The sequence below is a fragment of the Pseudorca crassidens genome, chromosome 17 (assembly GCF_039906515.1).
Source record: "Pseudorca crassidens isolate mPseCra1 chromosome 17, mPseCra1.hap1, whole genome shotgun sequence".
NCBI classification, from domain to species: Eukaryota; Metazoa; Chordata; class Mammalia; order Artiodactyla; family Delphinidae; genus Pseudorca; species Pseudorca crassidens.
In genome coordinates, this window is record NC_090312.1 from 71,819,421 (window position 1) to 71,839,514 (window position 20,094).

Here is a 20,094-nt window from a genome sequence, read left to right on the forward strand (position 1 = left end):
TGCTTGTCAGGAAGATAATAAGCAATGTAATCACGCTGACAGTATACACATTTAAACAGTCAGTAGCACAGAGATGCTAAGATCTTGAAGCCATTAAAAGGCCAGTAATGAGCACATATCACTTTTCTTGCTATTTTTTTTTTAACTGAGAATTATTTAAACTCCTGATTACTAGGGAAAGCAATGATACAATTTAAAAAGTAAATTTATAAATGTGTATATTATGACAGCATTATGGTGGGAAAGTGTGTTTTAAACAAACATAGGATTTCTAAGGAAACAACTATGATTGTTGCTTTGTGGAAAAAGGAATCGCTTTATGAGCAAAGAATCTGAACTCTATTGTAAAAGGAATGCTGTGTCTGTGATTTTTTTAAAATGTGTGTTCTTAGGATTTTCTTTCTTTCAGTTAAAAGCTTTTATATCAGAGAATAACTTCTTTCACATTCATAATTTTCCTTAACAAAATGGAGCTACTTGGAGCTTGTTTGTCCCTTTTGTGTTTAAACTGTATATGAACAGAGATGTTTCCTATCTTAAACTGCTTTCTACAAAAGATGTCCTTAACTCAGCCACCGAGATGTTAGAAATCCGATGGTATCAGATATTAACAATGTTATTTGAGAATTTCAGATCGTAAATGTGCGAAGTCCATAAAAAAGAAGATAAGAACATCAGATTTTAGCCTGGGGAAAAATAAGAAAGAAAAAAATCCCCCCACCCGTTTCTTTCTTGATATTTTTGCTTTTATTATTGGATATGAATTCTCTAAAATTGTGAGAAGATAAAATAATTCGTAGGACTTAAATATCAAGTAGAGAGTACTTGTTGAAATGATATCTAAACATGTGGAGCATATTTAGATGAAACATTTATGACAAAAGACAATAAACCTCTAAGGCCAAAATCCTATGGTCTCACTTTCTTTTTCACATGTACTAAACCTCTTGTGCTAGTTGAAGACAGGAAAGAAACTGATATAAAAATGATATGAATTACAATAACAAACCTTTTTTTTCTAGGTCTAATCCTTTATCAGCTACACTGAGCACTTTACAGAAATTATTTTAATCTTCACAAAACCGTGTGATATAAGTATTGTTATAATTCCCATTTTTCTGATGACGAATCTGATATTTGGGAGAAGGACGTTACTGTTCTCAAATCATAGAATTAGTAAGGGGCAATGGGGAAACCTGCAAATAGGGCTGTCTGAATACAAAGCTCATGCATGCCGCTGTTATTCCTAACACTATGCTAAATTACCTTCCAAAAATAAGTTTCAGAAGGTTAATTTCAATTTTGTTTTATGATATTAGCAACACTCTACATTAAATTCTTGAAATACAGAATCCCAAAACAAATGTAAGTAATTAATAAGTAAATATGACAGCACTTAAGAGATGAAAAATAGCTGGCCTCATGAACCCCCTTCTGACAATTCTTGAAAAACTGAGTTTTAAAGAAATTAAAACTTTATACGGAGTTTAAGTTTATATTCTGACACAAGCAAATTCATCCTATACCAATATAAGGCACTCATTCATCTCTTGCAGAAAGCAACTAAAAAAGTGAAAAGTAAGATCTAAGTCACTAAATCTAATTAACCTCCATTAGAACACTGTCATATTTTTTTCCATTATGTACTTTAGCACTCTTCTATTTAAAAGCTTTAGAATAATTTTCAAAAAATACATTCATTATTCTTAAGAATATTTCCTTTCTGAAATTACTGAACATGAGACTATTAAAAAAGAAAATTATATTTCCATTCCAAAAGAAATTCATATACAGGACCAGTTTAAATATTTCAAATTTTGAAAAACATGTTTATTAAATAACTTTAAAAATTTTGAATGAAACTTTATTTCACAAAAACTACTGTTTTCAGATACTGAAAACTGGGAAATTTTGTGAGCACTCTTCTGTTAATGTATATTCAGTGTTCAACTTCAATAATTTTAAGGTTTCTATTTAGAGATGATTAAATAAGATATCAGTGGTATTATAACATGAAAATCTAAACAGATTACTATAGTTATATAAGAAGTTTTAAGGAATTCAGAGAAGAGTTTTAATGCCTCTTTAATATCTATTGTTTTTGATGTTAAAATGCAAATAACTGCTGAATTAATTGCATTTCTTTGCACATTTTCAACCAAGAAAAAAAAACCACAATAAAGCCATGATTTTGTACCACTTTCAAATGGCTCTTACATGGAGTGCAAAATTAATTCAAATTCAGTCAGATTATATGAAAATCATTACCACAGCTAAACAAATCATCTTGAAGTAGAACACCACCATTTTATTAAGTATTTGAAATGGACAAGTTTATTTCAAAAGCAACAAAACCCTAAAAATATTTAACAGTGATTTTCAATTTGGTTGTGATTCGTTTATACAATGAATTAATGTAAAACCATCAAAATTGTGCTGTTTCAAATATTTTCATACTTATCAATATAATTAAGAGTTTTTAAAGCTCATAGATTTCTCAATACATTTATGACTTTACTTACACAGAAGTATGTAAACATAAGTACAGATTTCTAGTTCTTAATATTTCTCCTCCTTGTCTCTCTCCCTCCTATTCCTGTTCCCAGCCCAACTTTCGCTAGTGGACATTCATGTGTATGCACAAATCATTTTTCTTTTCTTCCTAAAAACCATTTATATGGAAGAAAATTGAAGAGAGTAGAATAATTCGCTCTATATCTTTAACCAAATAACATTAATGTTTGCTGTTGCTTAAATATCCATGTTAAAAATAAATGTAATATTTTGTAGTGATACAGCAAATGCTTTGGCTTGCAAATACATTTGTAGTTTTACATTCTTTGTCTTCAAGCTTTTGATTTTACTGTCTTGTGGGAAACTTCTATTTTTACTGTTAATAGGCAATTTCTCAATGCTAAAGAAAGCTTTTTTTTTTTCATTGCTTATAACTAGACAACATGTATGTAAGTTAGAAGATATGAATTTACTTGGAAGGAAAGTTTTGTATATAAATTCCAGTGTCTTTTTTCAGATATTCTTGTTAGGCAAGGCAAAAAAAAAAAATTATAGCACTTTCAGAGAATACTTCATTTTTATTCCCACAGCATCTCTATGTGATAGGAATATTTTTATCTGCATTTTACAAGGAATTACTTGTAGCTCAGGTGGCAAAACTAACAAGAGGCAGCATGAGGGCTGGAGCCGGTCTTAGAGTTCTAGCCCAGTGCTTTGACCACAGACCACACAAAACATCTCACAGTGTGGCTCATACCTTTGCAAAATAATCAGTGAAAAGCTATGGCCTAAGTATGAAAAAGCACATTAACTTACATTGTTACATGTCAAAAATTTCTAACTTACTTCAAAGCGAGAAATATGTATTAAACAACCTACCCACGAATATACTAAGAACAGCTCTCTCTCAAATAAAGGAATTGTCACACAGGTATACAAATGAGATGAAGGACAATTGTCAATAATTTGTTTATGGATTTAGATTTTATTTTCAAACTGCTGACTTCACTCTGTTATGCTGATCTGCTTTTACCATTGGAAAAAAAAATTTTTTACTCATTATTTCAAATAGTTTATTCATCCCTTTATACATATAAAAAAATCTCAACAATTCACTATTATTTTTTGTTCCTTGGTGAGCTGCCATTTTCCTCTAAGCTGCTTATGCATGGAAAGTAGATCATTTCTTGTTTTGTTTTTATTGCTCAGCTTTTTATTTTCATTTATATGTATACATGTATCTATTATTTTTCAACTTCTTTTCCCATTTAGGTTATTACAGAATATTGAGTAGCATTCCCTGTGCTATGCAGTATGTCCTTGTTGGTTATCTGTTTTAAATATAGCAGTGTAGAAAATTTTTTAAAGGAAAAAAGCAACATTTCTTATCAAATACCATAGAAGTAAATCATGTAGCATGATATCTATTTTTGGTGGCATGCAAGTTTATATTTATTTAAAATGCAATCTCTACACACAAACCCTAGTTATCATCTGCAAATGTTCTGATATTTTTTGAAAAGAAACACAAAAAAAGCGTGAAGAGAATGAAGCATAAATACAATTCCAAACATGAAACGAGTGCGTCCAGAAAGCAATGAAGGAGGCTATGAGTCACATCTAATGAAAGCAAAGTAAGAATCCTAAATAAAGATTTAATGTAAAACAGAAGCTCATCGGAACCATGTCCTCAGGTCTATGCTAGAATCATTTCCTAATATGTAATTTTCCTACTCTAAGCAGTTCATTTTTCAAGCACACCTGTAAATATGATATCAGGAAGGAAGACAGAGACAATAAGGTAATACAAATTGCATTACCCATAGCTTCTTAGCAAGACTTTTCCTTATTTCCAGGAGACAATTCAATAGAGCCTGGTTAACTCAGAAACCTCTATTCCATGCTCTCTCTGTTGTAAAAATTAGACTTTCTAATATTTTATTCCTCTTGCTTCAGGATATATCACATCAAACATAAAGTGCACTGACCATACCCAGACTAAGATTAGAATTCCTCACTGTATGTTCTACACAACCCCTGCAACAGAATCTCTTGGAGGACAGGAGGAAGGGCAGTCGTGTTGAAAAATGTTGATTCATGGGCTGTATCCAAATCTAATGAAACAAAAATTGGGGGTAAAGGCCACTGGAATTGGCATTTAAATAAGCTTCTCAAATGATTCTTAAGCAAACCAAATCCTGAGAATAATGCCTGAATAGTTAACAGTTCGTGAAACATGTCTGTATTTGTGCAAATCTGAACTCCCAGGAATATGCAGAGTCACTTTGTAAGTGGAGAAATTAATAAATCTATGAATGAATTAATGGACTAATTGAGAGCTGAACTAAAGACCTACAAAATGTTTAGTTCTACATAGATGCCAACACTCACTAGATTCATTGTTCTCTCAGAGCCTAAAGAGGTCAAGATAATTAGAAAAACAAAGGGCACAATATTCTTAGTGCTATATATTAACATGTACTAGTACTATCCACATGGCAGGTGCATGATACTTGCTGAATGAAAATGTGTTTCAGTGGATTTTCTCAAATGTTTTTACTGTAATTCAGAGAGACAAGCACTGTGCTATTCAACTCCACTCAGGCTACACTTCAACCCAAGCTCACTTGGCATTTGTGCAGGCAATGATGGCACTAAAGCAAGAAAGTCAGAATTCAGAAATATAGGACAAACTCTATAGCAGAAGTATTTCACAGAATTTCTTTAACAATATATCACATGGCTTAACAGGAGGAAATATTTATTATTTAGCGTGTGAAAAATATTTTCGCACATCTGTGTACATATATCCTAGTTTTTCAATTATGCTAATTAATTTAGTGAACATTTAAAAATGTATGTGCAGATTTTCTATTTTGGTTAACTGTGGTCATCAATTGTCAGTTTAATAACTAATTTTTGAGAATATCTAATATTTAAAAATGAGAGCTACTTACACTGAGGTGATTTGGAAGATATTTTATTCAGTATGTTCTAGATTTAGAGTACTAACTTCATTGGTATTCAAAATTGTTATCTCTTAACACCCACAAATTTGGATATTTTAATCTCAAATATGTACTAATTCCATATTAAATTACATTGGTATATGCTGAATGAATTTCTAAGCAGTATTTAAAGCAATCTTACAGATAATATTAAAGGATCCATAAATTTAATTTTTGGAAGTCCTCAGACTTTTTAAAAGAATCATTTTACAAAGAATATTTTAAAGTGACAAGTTATCTGTCATCCTGATGCTCCCAATAATCAATACTCAAAAGAAATAAAGTTTGTATGAATGTTCCCCTGTGCTTTAGACCATTTCACATACTTTAGATCACTAAAATACAGGTGTAGAGATAGGTAGGTAGATTTTTTTCTTTTAAACATTTAAAGGCCCTCTCCCTTTCTTTTTTTTTTTTTTTTTAACATCGAGTGACAGAATCCATTTCTCACTAGGTGAAATGCATGTTCTTATTTTGCAAACATGAGTGATTTCTGCTTTAAGAAGCATGCAACTTAAAAAAAAAAAAAGAATTTGCCAAAGGATCACCTTAATGTAATGAGTCCCTCTAGAAAATTAAGTTTATATTTTACATAATTTGGCAAGATACTGGGGTTTTAGAAACTCAATTACTGTATTCTTCAAAGAATACCAGTATGATTATACTTGCTCCTGATTATTAAATTTAAAATAAATAAAATGTATCTGCAATCACCTTGTTTATTTTTGCCAACACAGTTTTAATTTTTATATGATTAGAAAAAAGCTAAGACCAGGTAGTATAAAGCATGACTAATGCTATTTTTCTTTTTTAGCATCTCTGGAATGTGATTTTTAGATATTTGTCTCATCATCAATTCTGAGAAAATCTAAAAACAACTTTTTAAAGTAATATACTAAAATGTGTAAGAAAAGTAGTTTTTAAATAATCCTGATGACATTTTTTAATGAGTGTAAAATATATGGAGAAAAATCAAACACATAATTGCAATCAGCATTTCATCAAAAATAAAATGAAAAGTCCATGTAATATAATGAAAATGGACTCACATTTACAAGCTGAAATATCTCTTAAACTAATGAAGTTCCTCAAATCTTCTGTGAAAGTTAATGGAGTAAAATATATAGAGATTTTTTTTTAATCTCTTACTGCTCCATTGTAACTTGTTTTTCTGCTTTTGAAAGATTACTGACTTTAATAACTTTTAAAAATAATATGCAGATTCTTCATAGTTTTATTCATTGTGATCAATTTCCAGCATAATTACCAAAATATTTGAGAATATCTTATATTTGAAGTTGAGACCTACTTAGTTTGAGATGAATTGGCAGATATCTTATTCAACTTCTGTAATTAAAGCACCAATTTCAGAGGTGCTTAAAATTGTTATATCTTAAAATGCCACAAATTTGGAAATTTTATTCTCTGGTATATATTAATTCCATACTAAGCTACTTTTGTACTATGAATTTATAAGTAGTATTTAAAGCAATTACAGAAAATATTTAATCTACTTAAAAGTCATAGATGTTGTATTATAGTATTTTCACATGCCCAGTACACTTAGGAAAGAAATTCACAAATATACAATTAAACAACTGCGAAAAATTAAATGTTAATCAGTATGTATTAACAATGCTAGATTCCTTAACAAACAAAACAAGGGTCAATAGTTTTACTACTAAACTAAAAGTTTTTTTCCCCTTCAAATCAACCAGTTTTATTTAGGAATAATCCTTTGTTATATTAACGTTAACTAATAATTATACTTTTTACTTATTTAACAGTGCACAAAGCATATAGACTGCTTCCCATGCATAATAAATAAAATTTTCAGCCAGTTATACCTGGTATAGGTAACAATGACAAGTTAAACCCTTAAAACATATAAGCTATTGCAAATTCATTCTAAACAATGTTGTGGATTCAAAAGGATATTTTATACCAGATGTCTCTTGCATTTTACAATTATTTCATGCACTAAAATTTTATTTCAAATATGTTTTCAAGAACTTAGCATTTGTATTTTCCTCACATATGTACAATCACTTACGTTTCTCTGGAATCAGAGTTTCAAAACTATTATCTTAAAATTCTTTAATAATAAACAAAATGACGTAAATCTAATATTAAAAGGACTGGGAAGACAGATATTATATAGTTTCTATATTGATTTAGGAGTATTGCTTCAATTATTAGTGTAGGACTTGATATCCAATGGAATATTAATAGAGATATACATGCCTATTGAAGATGAAGGTTTTAAAACTGAATAACTTAACAACCATTTTATTTCATACCTATACTTCACATATTTATCCATTACCATTATCATGACTGAAAAATTCTTAGCTCCTGCATTAACTGAAAATATTCATGTACATCTGTCTGATTTCATGTAAGACATGAGCCATTCATTACCTTAGTTAAAGGCATACATAACATTATAAGTCATGAACTTATATACTCTACTTCTGAAGAAAACTCTGAGTCTATATTTTAAACATATATTTCTAAAATGATAGAATAATATTCATGGGTAGGAGTATTAGGGCCTTAAAGACAAATATATTTCATAGCTAAATAACATTTTACTTTAATTGATGAACTTTATGGGCAAAACAATTTGTGGATAGAATTTTCTGTTATATGACCTTTGTTCACTGAGACAACTAGGCAAGAGGGTTAAATATGGCATTATTTTAGGGGACAGCCCAGTGGACTTGGAACATTCCATATTATTGCAGGGAAATCTCATAACCTATAGACCAGAATTACTACACCACCAGCTGCCTGTGCTGACATGTGGACCGACATGGCGAAAGTCCAAACCTCCAGCTATCTCTCATTCTTAAATTTGCTCAGACCAGAGGCTAAAATGTCAAATGAAACAAAATTAGTGAGGACCAGCTGTTAATTGCTCACATTAGGTAATCTCCAAAACCCAATCCTTTGGTCTTCATCTTGGGAGACTAGAAACCTCAGAACAGAGGAGCTGAGATCTAGGGATACCAGCACTGACTGGACACCTCAGTCTCCTTAAAGAATCTCTTGATATTACTGAGGTTATATGAGTTCCTCCACTCTGACTAGACATTCCTGAGGCTATCAGGAATCCCAAAGTGATTTGGAGAATGCTTGGATTTCTTCAAAAGATTCTCTTTGCAACATAGAGCATAACCGCCTTCATGTGGGTATCAACTGACCATGAGCTGTTGTAGGAAATGAGGGGGACAGAAGGATACCTGCAAACCCAATGTCAATGTACCAACACACCAACACTGATGTTACATAGGCAACATCCATTAACGGTTCCAGACTTGCCCCCTTCACTGTTACTGACTGAAGCAGAGGAACAATGTACAGGCACAGTCATGGAGCACAACTGCAAGAATCCATCCTTACAACAGCAAACCTGCAGGGGTAATGACCACACTGCCTGCTGAACGACATCTACTTGTCCTCTGGGACTTACCAGAGGAATCAGACTCTCTAGGAAACATTCCCTGATAACCGGCCGCTACTTTTGCATTAGATGTTATTCCTATGTACAACACTGCGCTTAATCACGTTAGCAACTGTAGCAAAAAATATTAGAGTGATATTTACTTCTTCATCTTGAACACTAGAATGTGAAGTTCCTGCAAACAGAAACCATGATTATTTTATTTTTACGTCCCCAGGACCGAGTCTAGGGCCTAGCATTCAGTAAACGCTCGCTGAATGGAAGCTGAATGAAGGCGGCACCACCACATCTACCACATCTGCCACATCTGCCACATCTGCCACATTACCGATTTGGAGGCAGGGAGATGAGATTCCTTAAAAAACACCCAGATTTAACAGTTCTTAAAAAAAAGATGGACAGCATGAAGTGAAAATGCCATGACATAGCCTCCTCAATGCTGGAATGAATGTAGTTATTATAACATCAGAAAGTATCAGTGAACCTGCCACCACTAATTAATAACACCTTGTAGGCCTATGCATGGAGACCTATATCATTTATTATAATGATAGTATTTTAGTACCATAAACACTTAAAACCAAGGAAGCTAGTTTAGAAAAAAATAATTAAAAAAAAATCTGTATACTTCTGGAGCTCCTTTTTCTATATGTTAAATTTATCTGAAGCATTCAAATGATTTTATTATTTACTCACTTTCTAGTATATTGTTACAAAGTATTTGAAAATTGTTCTAATTATTTAGAATAGAATAGCTAATATCACTGAATTAAAAACTCAATGTTTTATATGTGGATAATTCGCTCTGAAATAAAATTTAATTTCCTTCTTTTGAAAAAATGGTTTTACAAAAGGAAGTTCAATTTAAAAAAACTATTATGCAGAGATTTCTGATGAAACAAAAATATACACTTACTTCATTAAAAGATATAAAAGATTTCCTGTGTATAAAACTTTCATGAAAGTATGAGCCTGTAAAAACACTGCAATCTCTGCCAACTTTCCTGTCATTTATGAAAGACATAAAACATTAATTTACTATCTGCCCTTTTAAATTTAACTTGCTTTTTCTAAAACATCCTTGAAACAACAAGGAGACATCTTGGAATGCGGGCTGAAATATGTACTCTGGATACATTTTAGACAAAAGATGTGATCAAGGCAATCACAATAGGAGGATAAAGCAGACAAACTTGAATTAGTATCACAAGTGCACAGAGAATGAATCTTGATTAAGTAGTCAGAAGGCAAGTGCTGCATATACAAAGCACAAAATACAGTCTAATAAATACTTCACATGCTCAGGTGATTTCAGCTTAACTCTTGCATGCAACTCCATGAAAGTCTAACGCAAGTGTGTGCTAAATGGTTTCTTTCCCCTAAGACAAAACTACTCAAAACTTTGAAAATCTCTTAACCACTACGCACTTTTACAATGCCAGAGAAGAAAAAGAGAAATTATTAATTTTTAAAATTACCCAGCAATTCCATTGCATCATCTTCATTATCAATATCTTCTTCTGTTACCGATGGGGTGGGGCTATGGACAGACTCAAAAGAATCTTGAGAGAGCATTGCTGCCAGAAGTTTCTTATGCTGCTGTTGCTGCTGTTTTAATCCTTTAGTCTTGGGCTCCACCTTTAAGCTGAAGAAACAGTTAAATGTTAATTTTCAATGATGATAACATCATCAATTAGCTGTGGTAACTAAAGAAAATCTACAAACAAATTTTCACTCAATTATTTTGCTTTGCAAATCTATGCACATATTAGTAAAATTTTCCCCAAGGATAATGGAAATATACACTGTCTTCTTTCTAAGACATCCTTCGGTACCTCATTAACAATTTCCTAGATTGGAATACATGAAGAATACGACAACCCCTGCCCCATTTAAGGGAGGAGGTGCTAATTGGCTCCTAACAATTGTTGCCATGTGGGAATTAAAGCCCACTATTAATGGATTTCTAATTTTTTAGAGGAGGTAGGAAGTTCAGATCATTATATAAAATTCCCTGATTTACAAAACAAATGCATGTCAAGCAAAACACACGTAATGGGATAACTATTTTAACACACTATAATAACATTTTTTTAATGCAAACTTTAATTTACATCATTAAAATAAATGTCTTCACTAGTCCTCTCATGTTGCCTAGGTCTGGGGGTAGGACAGTGTAGAAGGAGGGATGGAACCAGAATTGGCATTTAAATGACTCTCAGTGCCCTCCAGTCTAAAAGAGTCTTTGCAAATTTGGAAGAGCTTCCTGTGATAAAGCCAGACTCCTTTGGGTAAAGGAGCCAGTGTTTCATGGCTCTCTCCCCCAACTTCCCAAGACAGTGTCTGATGGGAAAACTTACATGTCCACGTGGCAACCATTTATAGTTTTAAAAATTGTCCCAAGGTTCTCCTCTTTCCTATAATCTGATTTCTTTCCATATAATTGCCCAAAGGAAGAAAACGGCAAATGTCACCTCATGAAGGAAAAAGACATGATGAAAAGGAGGAGGTCTCTCTTAAGCAGGAAGGAGAGAGGACCCTTTCTAAAGGTGCTCAGAAAGAAGGTCCAGGAGAGAAGGCAAATGAGCAAAGGAGGCTACATGCACTTGGTTAAAAAAAAAAAAAAAAACCAACCAGGTAAGTTTCAGGGCATGGATCAAAACATTTCAAGCGGTCTTAATAGAAGGGCCAGGTTCCACACTGTCTAAGAGAAGGCTGGAAACGGCAAAATGGCATCGTATGTCATCAGTGGGCAAAGACCAGTCAGCTCCACCTCACTGTTCACTTCAAAGTCAGGCGGAACACGACAGAGAAGACCAAGGGAAACGGGTGGAGAGAAGGCTTGTTCTCTCCCCCAAGTTAAGGCCATTTAATAAATGCACAAGGAATGATGGAATCAGAAAACCACCATTTTAACCACCAACACAGTAACTGCTCAGGCAAGGATCATCAAGGGATGCTAATGCCCTTTGCTGACAGATTGTTGGGGGAGAAGGACTGCCAAAAATCTCAAGGTGGTTTCCAACAGATTATTTATGTTTCTACTTGAATTTTTTTGCTTTGAAACAATTATAGATTTACATGAAGTTGTAAGAAATAATACAGAGAGATCCTGTGCACCATTGATACAGCGTCCCTCAATGGTAACATCTTATAAAATTATAGCACAATATCACGGCCAGGACACTAACAATGATACAATTCTCCAATCTTATTCATGTTCCCATTTTAATTGGACTCACTTTTGTGTGTGCCCCTCTATGTATTTAGTTCTAGACTATTTTAGTATTTTTGTGGGTTTGTGCATCATGTATCCACCCCCACAGTCAAGGTACAGACCAGGTCAAACACTACAAGATTTCCTTGTGTTGTCCTTTCCTAACCATTCCCACCTCCCTCTATAACTCTCCTTCCCCTTCCCTCATTCCTGGCAACCACCGGTCTGTTCCCCATTCCTATAATACTGCGATTTTAAGAAACGTTATGTAAGTGAAATCATACAGTACGTAATCTTTTAGGATTGGCTTTTTTCATGCAGTACAATTAATTCCCTGGAGATTCATTCATGTAGTTGTGTATATCAGAAGTCCATTCCTATTCTTTGTGTGTAGTATTCCATGGCATGGATATACTCCTGTTTATCTAACCATTCACCCATTGAAGGACATCTGGCTGTTTTAAGCTTCTTGGCTATTAAGATGGAGCTGCTATGAACATTCATGTACATGTTTTTGTGTGAAAGTTTCCATTTCTCTGAGATAAATGCCCAAGAGTACAAATGCTAGGTTACATGGTAGTTTCATGTTTAGCTTAGGTTTTTTTTTTTTACATTTACATTATCAATGTGTGATTATTTTAATATCTCTAAATGTGTCATGAATATATATGCCTTCCCACTAAATAGCTATAGACAGATGCTTGAATATTCATGGAAAAGGAGATGACATAGGATTTGGTAAATTATTGATACAAGAAGAGGTGGAAGATTACCACAGTGTGAAAACATGAGACTCAGAACTGGTGATAATTTCAGGGGGAAGAGAGACAGTGAGGTCTGTAAGCAGGAATGAGATGCAAGGTTCACACCTCCCTCTTCTCCTGTGGATTGCACAAGTGAAAACTGCATCATTAGAGAGAAAAGAGAGTCCTGCTACTGGGAAGTAGGGGTCTTAATGCACACAAGTGGTGAGTAAGTGGGAAGAGGTGGGGTTTGGAGTCTTTCTCAAAGCACTCAGATTTCTGGGTCCCCTTATTTACACTTTGGACGTGAATCTTAATAACAGGATTCTTAGAATACCTTCCTGAAGAAAGGCTGTATAGCAAAGCATTTAAGCATATGGAATTTGGAGCAAGATAGCCTGGCTCAGTCACTTAATAACTATCCAATCTTGGGACAGTGATGTAACCATGCTGGGACATAGTTTCCTTGTTCCTAAAATAGGGGTTATAGTAATGTTCTCAAGAGGATGAAATGGGTTAAGATATGTAGAGCACATACAGCAGTCTACTAATTGGTAATTAATATCACTATATATTCAAAGAACACAATGGGCAGCATCCTAGATATTTACATGTCTTTTCTTGAGCCATAACATCTCACATCCCAACAAACAGAGAAAGGAAATAAAAAAATATCTTGGGACTTCCCTGGTGATGCACTGGTTAAGAATCCACCTGCAGGTGCAGGGGACATGGGTTCCACCCCTGGTCCAGGAGGATCCCACATGTCACAGAGCAACTAGGCCCATGTGCGACAACTACTGAGCCTGTGCCCTAGAGCCCACGAGCCACAACTACTGAGCCCCTGTGCCACAACTACTGAAGCCCGCGCCCCTAGAGCCTGTGCTCCGCAACAAGAGAAGCCACTGCAATGAGAAGCCTGCGCACCCACAATGAGAAGCCTGCGCATTAGAAGTGAATTTAGCTTCTAATATTTAATATATATTTCTAAGTTGTAAGATTTTCTATTCATTTCATGGCATATCTACCATCTAATAACAATGCTCACTTAATGAACAAAGCCAATTCACAAGATCTATAATATTTATTGATATCTTTCTTATTTTAATAAAGTGGTTCAGCTTAAGGCTTTCAAGGCTTGGTACGCCTATTTAAAAATTCACATTATAATTTAGCAAGTAATTTTAGGAAATCTATTATCAGCTATTGCAAAGTCGAATTAAGATGGCTCCAAATAGAAGTATATAGGTTTATTAACTCAATTTTTATTTACATTTATATTATCAATGTGTGATTATTTCAGTAACCATAAATGTACAAGGAATATATATGCTTTCCCACTAGATGGCTGGACAAACCATGGCAACCGAGGCCAACTGGTAGTGCGTGATGGTCACAGGAAGCCAGCAATCATTCCCTAACGCATTCACCTCTCCCTTATGAATCCTTCTTCCTTTTCTTGCTCAGATGCTTGAATTTTTTTCTTAAACTCTCTTAATCTAGAAGCTCTTGGAGAATCTAAGAAAGATGTGGCAGGAAAATGTCCATTTGCACACACGGGGCATTTTGCACATAACTTCAAGAGACTCGTAGATCTCTTGAGTCCTTCCAGAGATCATGTAGGGGTCATGAACCCCATGTTAGTAGCTCTTGTCTTATTTTATTAGTTTCTCCATATTGCCCTCATAATTGCCTTCGTCTTAACCAGCACTTAACCTTTCAGGTGACAGCTATGTATACTAAAGTTGCTGACCCTCTTCACACAATGTTGTATTTGTAGGACCTAAGGAAAAAGTTCAGGTAAGGTATATCATTAAAAAAAAAAAGTTCCTTGAAAAAAATCGTGGCTCAAAGTCTACCCATAAGAATCTCAAAGTTTACTACACCGTTTATTTAATCTTCTCTAATCTAATGGTGAAAGTCCAGCCAATCATGTATGTATTGTTCTGAATGAACGGGAAAGTTGGTTATGTACTAAAGATGGAGTGTTGTAATAAGAGCCATTCAAATAAGACTTGAGCAATTAACAAGAGGGAAATCCATAATAGGAAAAGGGATAAAAAGTTAAGATAGACTATAAACAACCCTTCTTATAAATAAGTTTTATTAATCAGACGTCTACTCACGGCCTTCTATGTGCCTCCTTCACTCACATAACAGATGCCTACTGACAATGGCAATGTGCCAGGCCCAGTAGGGGAGAGAAAAACGGAAGAAGTCATCCTTGAAAATTAAGTCTTCTCTTTCAAGAGTCTAGAATATCATTTAGTCTGTTAATGTTTAAGACTGTTAAATTATAAATGACAAGATCATTACTATTTAAGGGTAAAAGCTAATCTCTAGTTATAGACACTAGAGTCATTAAAAAATTGTTCCCCAATCTGTTTTTATTCATTCAAATCAAATCTAATGCTATGTGAGTTCCTGGTATAAATTCAGAAATCCTGGCTTTATATTAGAGGATGGGATATAGTTCCTAACCTGTACTTAATTGCTACTCTTTACAGTTAGTTCAGAAAGCATGCATTCTTTTTTTTTTCCTCTAATGGGGCATCTGGGCAGGATTTCACCACTTTCTTCATTTCATAGGTAATACATCAACTCATAATTTAAAGATAGAGAAAAATAAAACTGAAAACACCTTTTCAAAACAGATATTTGAGTGAGATCTTCATGGATTAAGTTTTCTGGGTAACGGATCTGACCAGGATTGCAGGAAAGATTCTCCTTTATTGGATATTCAAGAGGGAATAAGAGCTCACTGAAGCTAGGAAGAAAACAGAAGCACTAACATTTGCAATAAACAGCTCCTATTTATTATTATGACTAAATGAAAGCAAAATGAAAGTCAACATTTCTCTATTTTATATTTAAGAACTAAAGATCTAGCAATGAATAAAGATAAAGGTCTAGTGGGTTTCATTAGTCTAGTGTTAGAAATAAAATTACCCTCATTGACAGGTGAAATTGATCTGACATTTCACAAAAGAAGGTAAATGGATTTTTAGAAATGCTTTTCTTCTCCTTATACAGTACACTTCAACTATTTAAATAATTTAAAGGTTATTTCTCATGGAAATAGAATCAATTTTCTATATGCCTGAAGCGCATTAACGAGTATTCTGAATTTCCTTCCCTCCAGCCAAGTGATAAGTCAAAGTAAGAAAAACCCTGAAAGCCATATTACGTTGTAGAAAATACAATTTTCCTCTGGAGAAAGAATAATTATTGGTTGCTGCTAAATTTAATGTAGGAAATACAAAGTTACTGTGGCTATGCTGTATATGGGAAAAACTCTTCTGTGGTGGTCAGCTAGTAACACTCACAGAAAGTTTAAGCTCCTGTCACATTTTAATTCATGAGTATTTTTTCTCAATATCGTGTGAGCCGTGCCTCGATAATGCTTTTTCACTCCAACTTCCTTGTAGAAGTTTTCATTTTTGTTTCGAATTTTACTCACTTCAGTTAGTATTACAAGAAATGGCTACACTGAATATACTGATACTTTTTCTAAAAAATATGATCTAGACTTTTCAAAATTACCCCACTTCTACCAGCATATGGAAACTTGAGGCAAATCTTCTGACACCATTTTGAGCATCATAGGGTTGAGTAAAATGAATTAGGGACTTTCAAATTCACAACTCACAATAGTTTCAAGAATAATTTCAAAAATTAAACATAGAGAATGTAATAATTACATTCAATCATAGTTATCAACTCTAAACTAAAGGTTTCTCTCTATATTCCATCTAACTCCACCTTGTGTAGTCTATCATACATTTAATAGTTTTCTTCTTGTTGAACAACTAGATCTTTATGGTACATCAGAATTCCTCCCTCTCCAATCTTAACGGTCAGCCCAATAATATAGTAGGTCCCGTCCAATATTATAGTAGGTCTCAACTGACAGTTTATGTCCTGAAATTATTTTTCTGTTTGGTTTTAGTAACAAAGAGATGATACTCTTCTTAGATGTAAAGAAAAAAAAAATCAAAACCAAATCCATAATAAAAGCAAATTTAATAAAACTCTAATTTTAAAACAGATAAATTAATTCTTATCTTATATGTAACATAATTTTCTATATAAAATTGCCAAGTTATTTCATCAAAATCGTGCACTTGATTTCCCCTTTGCCTTAAATGATTAAAATATTCAGAATCTTAGACGACATCTCATCTCACCTTCCTGCAGGGCTAGAGCTATTATCTTCATTTTCCCATTGTTCATTTTTACTTCTTGGAATTGGGGGCTGTAGCATTTCAGCAGCCAGTGGATCAGCGTCATTCTCTTCTCGACCAATCCACTCTCCAATTACACGGGGTCTCAGAAGAGAAGAATTAAATGCCACTGTTTCCTGAGGAGAAGAGAAGAATTTCTGTGCCTTAGATTACATATTCCCATTAATAGGACAACAGGGAAATAATCTTGTGCAGATTTTAAACTGCTCCCTCAAATCAAAATGTTCCTTTTTTTCTTTCTGAATTGACTTAAAATTTCAGTTCTCTCCGTCTCTACTAGATGGCTTACTCTCTATGATTTGTGCTGACTCGTGAAGGCCACCGTGAGAAAGGATCCAGAAGCGAAATCTCTGGTTTGGACAGCTGCATGTTCGTTCTCAGGATGGCGGGGCAGGATTAGCATTTGTGCCAGAGGGAGGAGTGTGTGCGAAGGCCCACACAGCGGAAGAGCTTGGTGCTGCTAGAAAATGATACATGAGCTCTCAAATATGGAGGAAACTGAGGTGGAGTCAGGGAACAAAGTCAAGAAGAGACAGGGCTGGAAGCATGCATTGCCTCCAATTGCAAAGCACTCTGGACTTCTAGAGATCCAGTAGAGGTTGGAAGCAGAGCACTATCGATGATGGGCATGCTATGACAATTCAAAACAATGCTAAACTCTTTTCATAGACTTGGATGTGATGTGGCTCTTAAAATGGTATTTTAAATATTTAAATCATTTAATAATTTAAAACGAATACTGAACACGTGCAACTGCCACGGGTATCTTGGTACATGGGAAAAAAGCAGATTAAAAAGCAATACGTATTGTATGATCTAATTTTTGTTTAAAAAATTCATATGGGCTTCCCTGGTGGCGCGGTGGTTGAGAGTCCGCCTGCCGATGCAGGGGACACGGGTTCGTGTCCTGGTCTGGGAAGATCCTGCATGCCATGGAGCGGCTGGGCCCGTGAGCCATGGCCGCTGAGCCTGCGCGTCCTGCTCCGCAACGGGAGAGGCCACAGCAGTGAGAGGCCCGTGAAAAATAAAATAAAATAATCAATTAAGAACTCTAAAACAAAGATGCCGCACGCAGTATGGGGAAGTGACCTGGATCTCTGCAGTAGTTTATCCAAGATAGTCATCTTTGAAGTGGATGACTCAGCAATCAAAGCTTAAGTCAGGCACTTGCATTATAAAAATAACAAACAAACAAAAACTGTCAGGGTTTAGACTATAATCCATCAATCCGGCATTCATAGACTAATCCATTCTTTTATTCATTCTTTTATACTTATCATGACCTACTATGTGCCAGATACTGCTTGATTTATTGGGAAAACGATGGTAACACCAAAATGTAATGGTTTTATCTGAATGGAGGGACTACAGGTAATTTTAATTCTTCTTTTGGCATTTCCATGTCTTTTCAATATTCTATGAGAAATATGTACTTGTCTTAAAATGAGAAAAAATGTATTTTTAAAATATCTTGATCTGAGAAACACAGGCTTTTAATTTGTAATATTACAAGAGTCTTGAACAATTCCTTAAAAATTTAGATCTGATTTTCTGAATCTGTACAATTCTCCTCAATATTATACAAATACTATATTATAATACATACAATGTAGCATTAATTAATATACAAATACACACCAAAAGCAACATGTGAAATATGACTAAGAAATATCTGATGAACATTTATCCAAGTGATTATAAGTGATAGAAAGTAGCTGGATATCTTAATATTGATTCCCCAGCCTACAGGAAAATGTAGTAGCTAAATTTTAGTGTTTGTATAATGTAGCAACTAATATGAAATCCTTCTGTATTTATATTCCCAAAGCTTGCAGCTGTGAAATCATGCAATCAAATTAATGTTTTGCAATTACTGGAAAGGCATATTCATCTGCCACAATTTAATATCATTTGAAGCACAAGAATTAAAATTAACAGCAATACTGTTAAATTTTAAACGTATATTTGCATTTAAAAGCAGATTAAGGAAAAGACATATTCTAGAGAAAAAAATCTATAAACATATTTACAGCTTCAGAATCAGTTTTGGCCTGTGTGACTTTGAAATGTTACTTATTCTCTGAATTTTGTTTTCTCCAACTGTAAAATGGTCATGATAGAAATTATAAAACCTACTGTATCAAATGAAATAGTAAGAAGCATAGTTAAACCACAGAATTCTGTACATATGCTAGACACAATTACTTAAGGACGTGGGCTGTATTTAAACTACTTCTAAATATGTGACGTAACTGGGAAAAAATGGTACAGAACAGCAGGAATGGGTGAGTTAGGTGAGAACAGGTGCTTGGTTGTCAATATGGGCAGAGTAACAGAACAGGGAATTGATAATACAGGTTTTCATCCTATAAAATTTTATTTTACAGAGAGTATATTAAAAAGATTGGATAATTAATTTAGCATTATCAATCTCTACATAATGGGACAGAACTGGGCTTAATAAGAATTGGGACAAAGAAACTGACCACTGACCACAACAGAAATGGGTGAGTTTAGGCATTATAAATGAAAAAAATGAAACAGGATTTAGAGTTGAGAATGATCAGAGTTGAGAATGATCTTAAAGTTGAGAACTGCAGAGAATCAGAAATAACTTTTTGGTTGATTACTGGGAAATTAAATGATAGATGCCACTGCTATTGGAAAGTAGAGCACAGAGAGAAGGATAAATAGTTTGATATGCAGCCTGTTTAACTCCAGCTGGCAGCAGAAATTTAGTGAGAAATAGCTGATGAGCAAAGCAATACAAAGAGCTGCAAATAGGGTCAGAGGATTTAGGGAGTGAATATTTTACAGGTGAAAAGTGGGACTCTACTATTTTTATTTTTCAGAATGCACAAAGCTATTCTTATATTTACTGCTTTATGAGAATGTTATATCT

The 20,094-nt window shown here is 34.0% G+C and overlaps 1 protein-coding gene across 23 annotated transcripts in view; it reads right to left on the bottom strand.

Moving 5' to 3' along the window:
- Positions 1-20,094, bottom strand: part of C17H8orf34 (chromosome 17 C8orf34 homolog) — a 452,646-nt gene that overhangs the window by 334,337 nt on the left and 98,215 nt on the right. For all 23 annotated transcript variants that reach the window (XM_067712125.1, XM_067712131.1, XM_067712127.1 and 20 more), the window contains 2 exons: positions 17,136-17,308; positions 10,467-10,633 (listed from right to left, as the gene is read on the bottom strand). In XM_067712125.1, the coding sequence (XP_067568226.1) occupies positions 10,467-10,633; positions 17,136-17,308 (340 nt within the window). The remainder of the gene's footprint in view (positions 1-10,466; positions 10,634-17,135; positions 17,309-20,094) is intronic.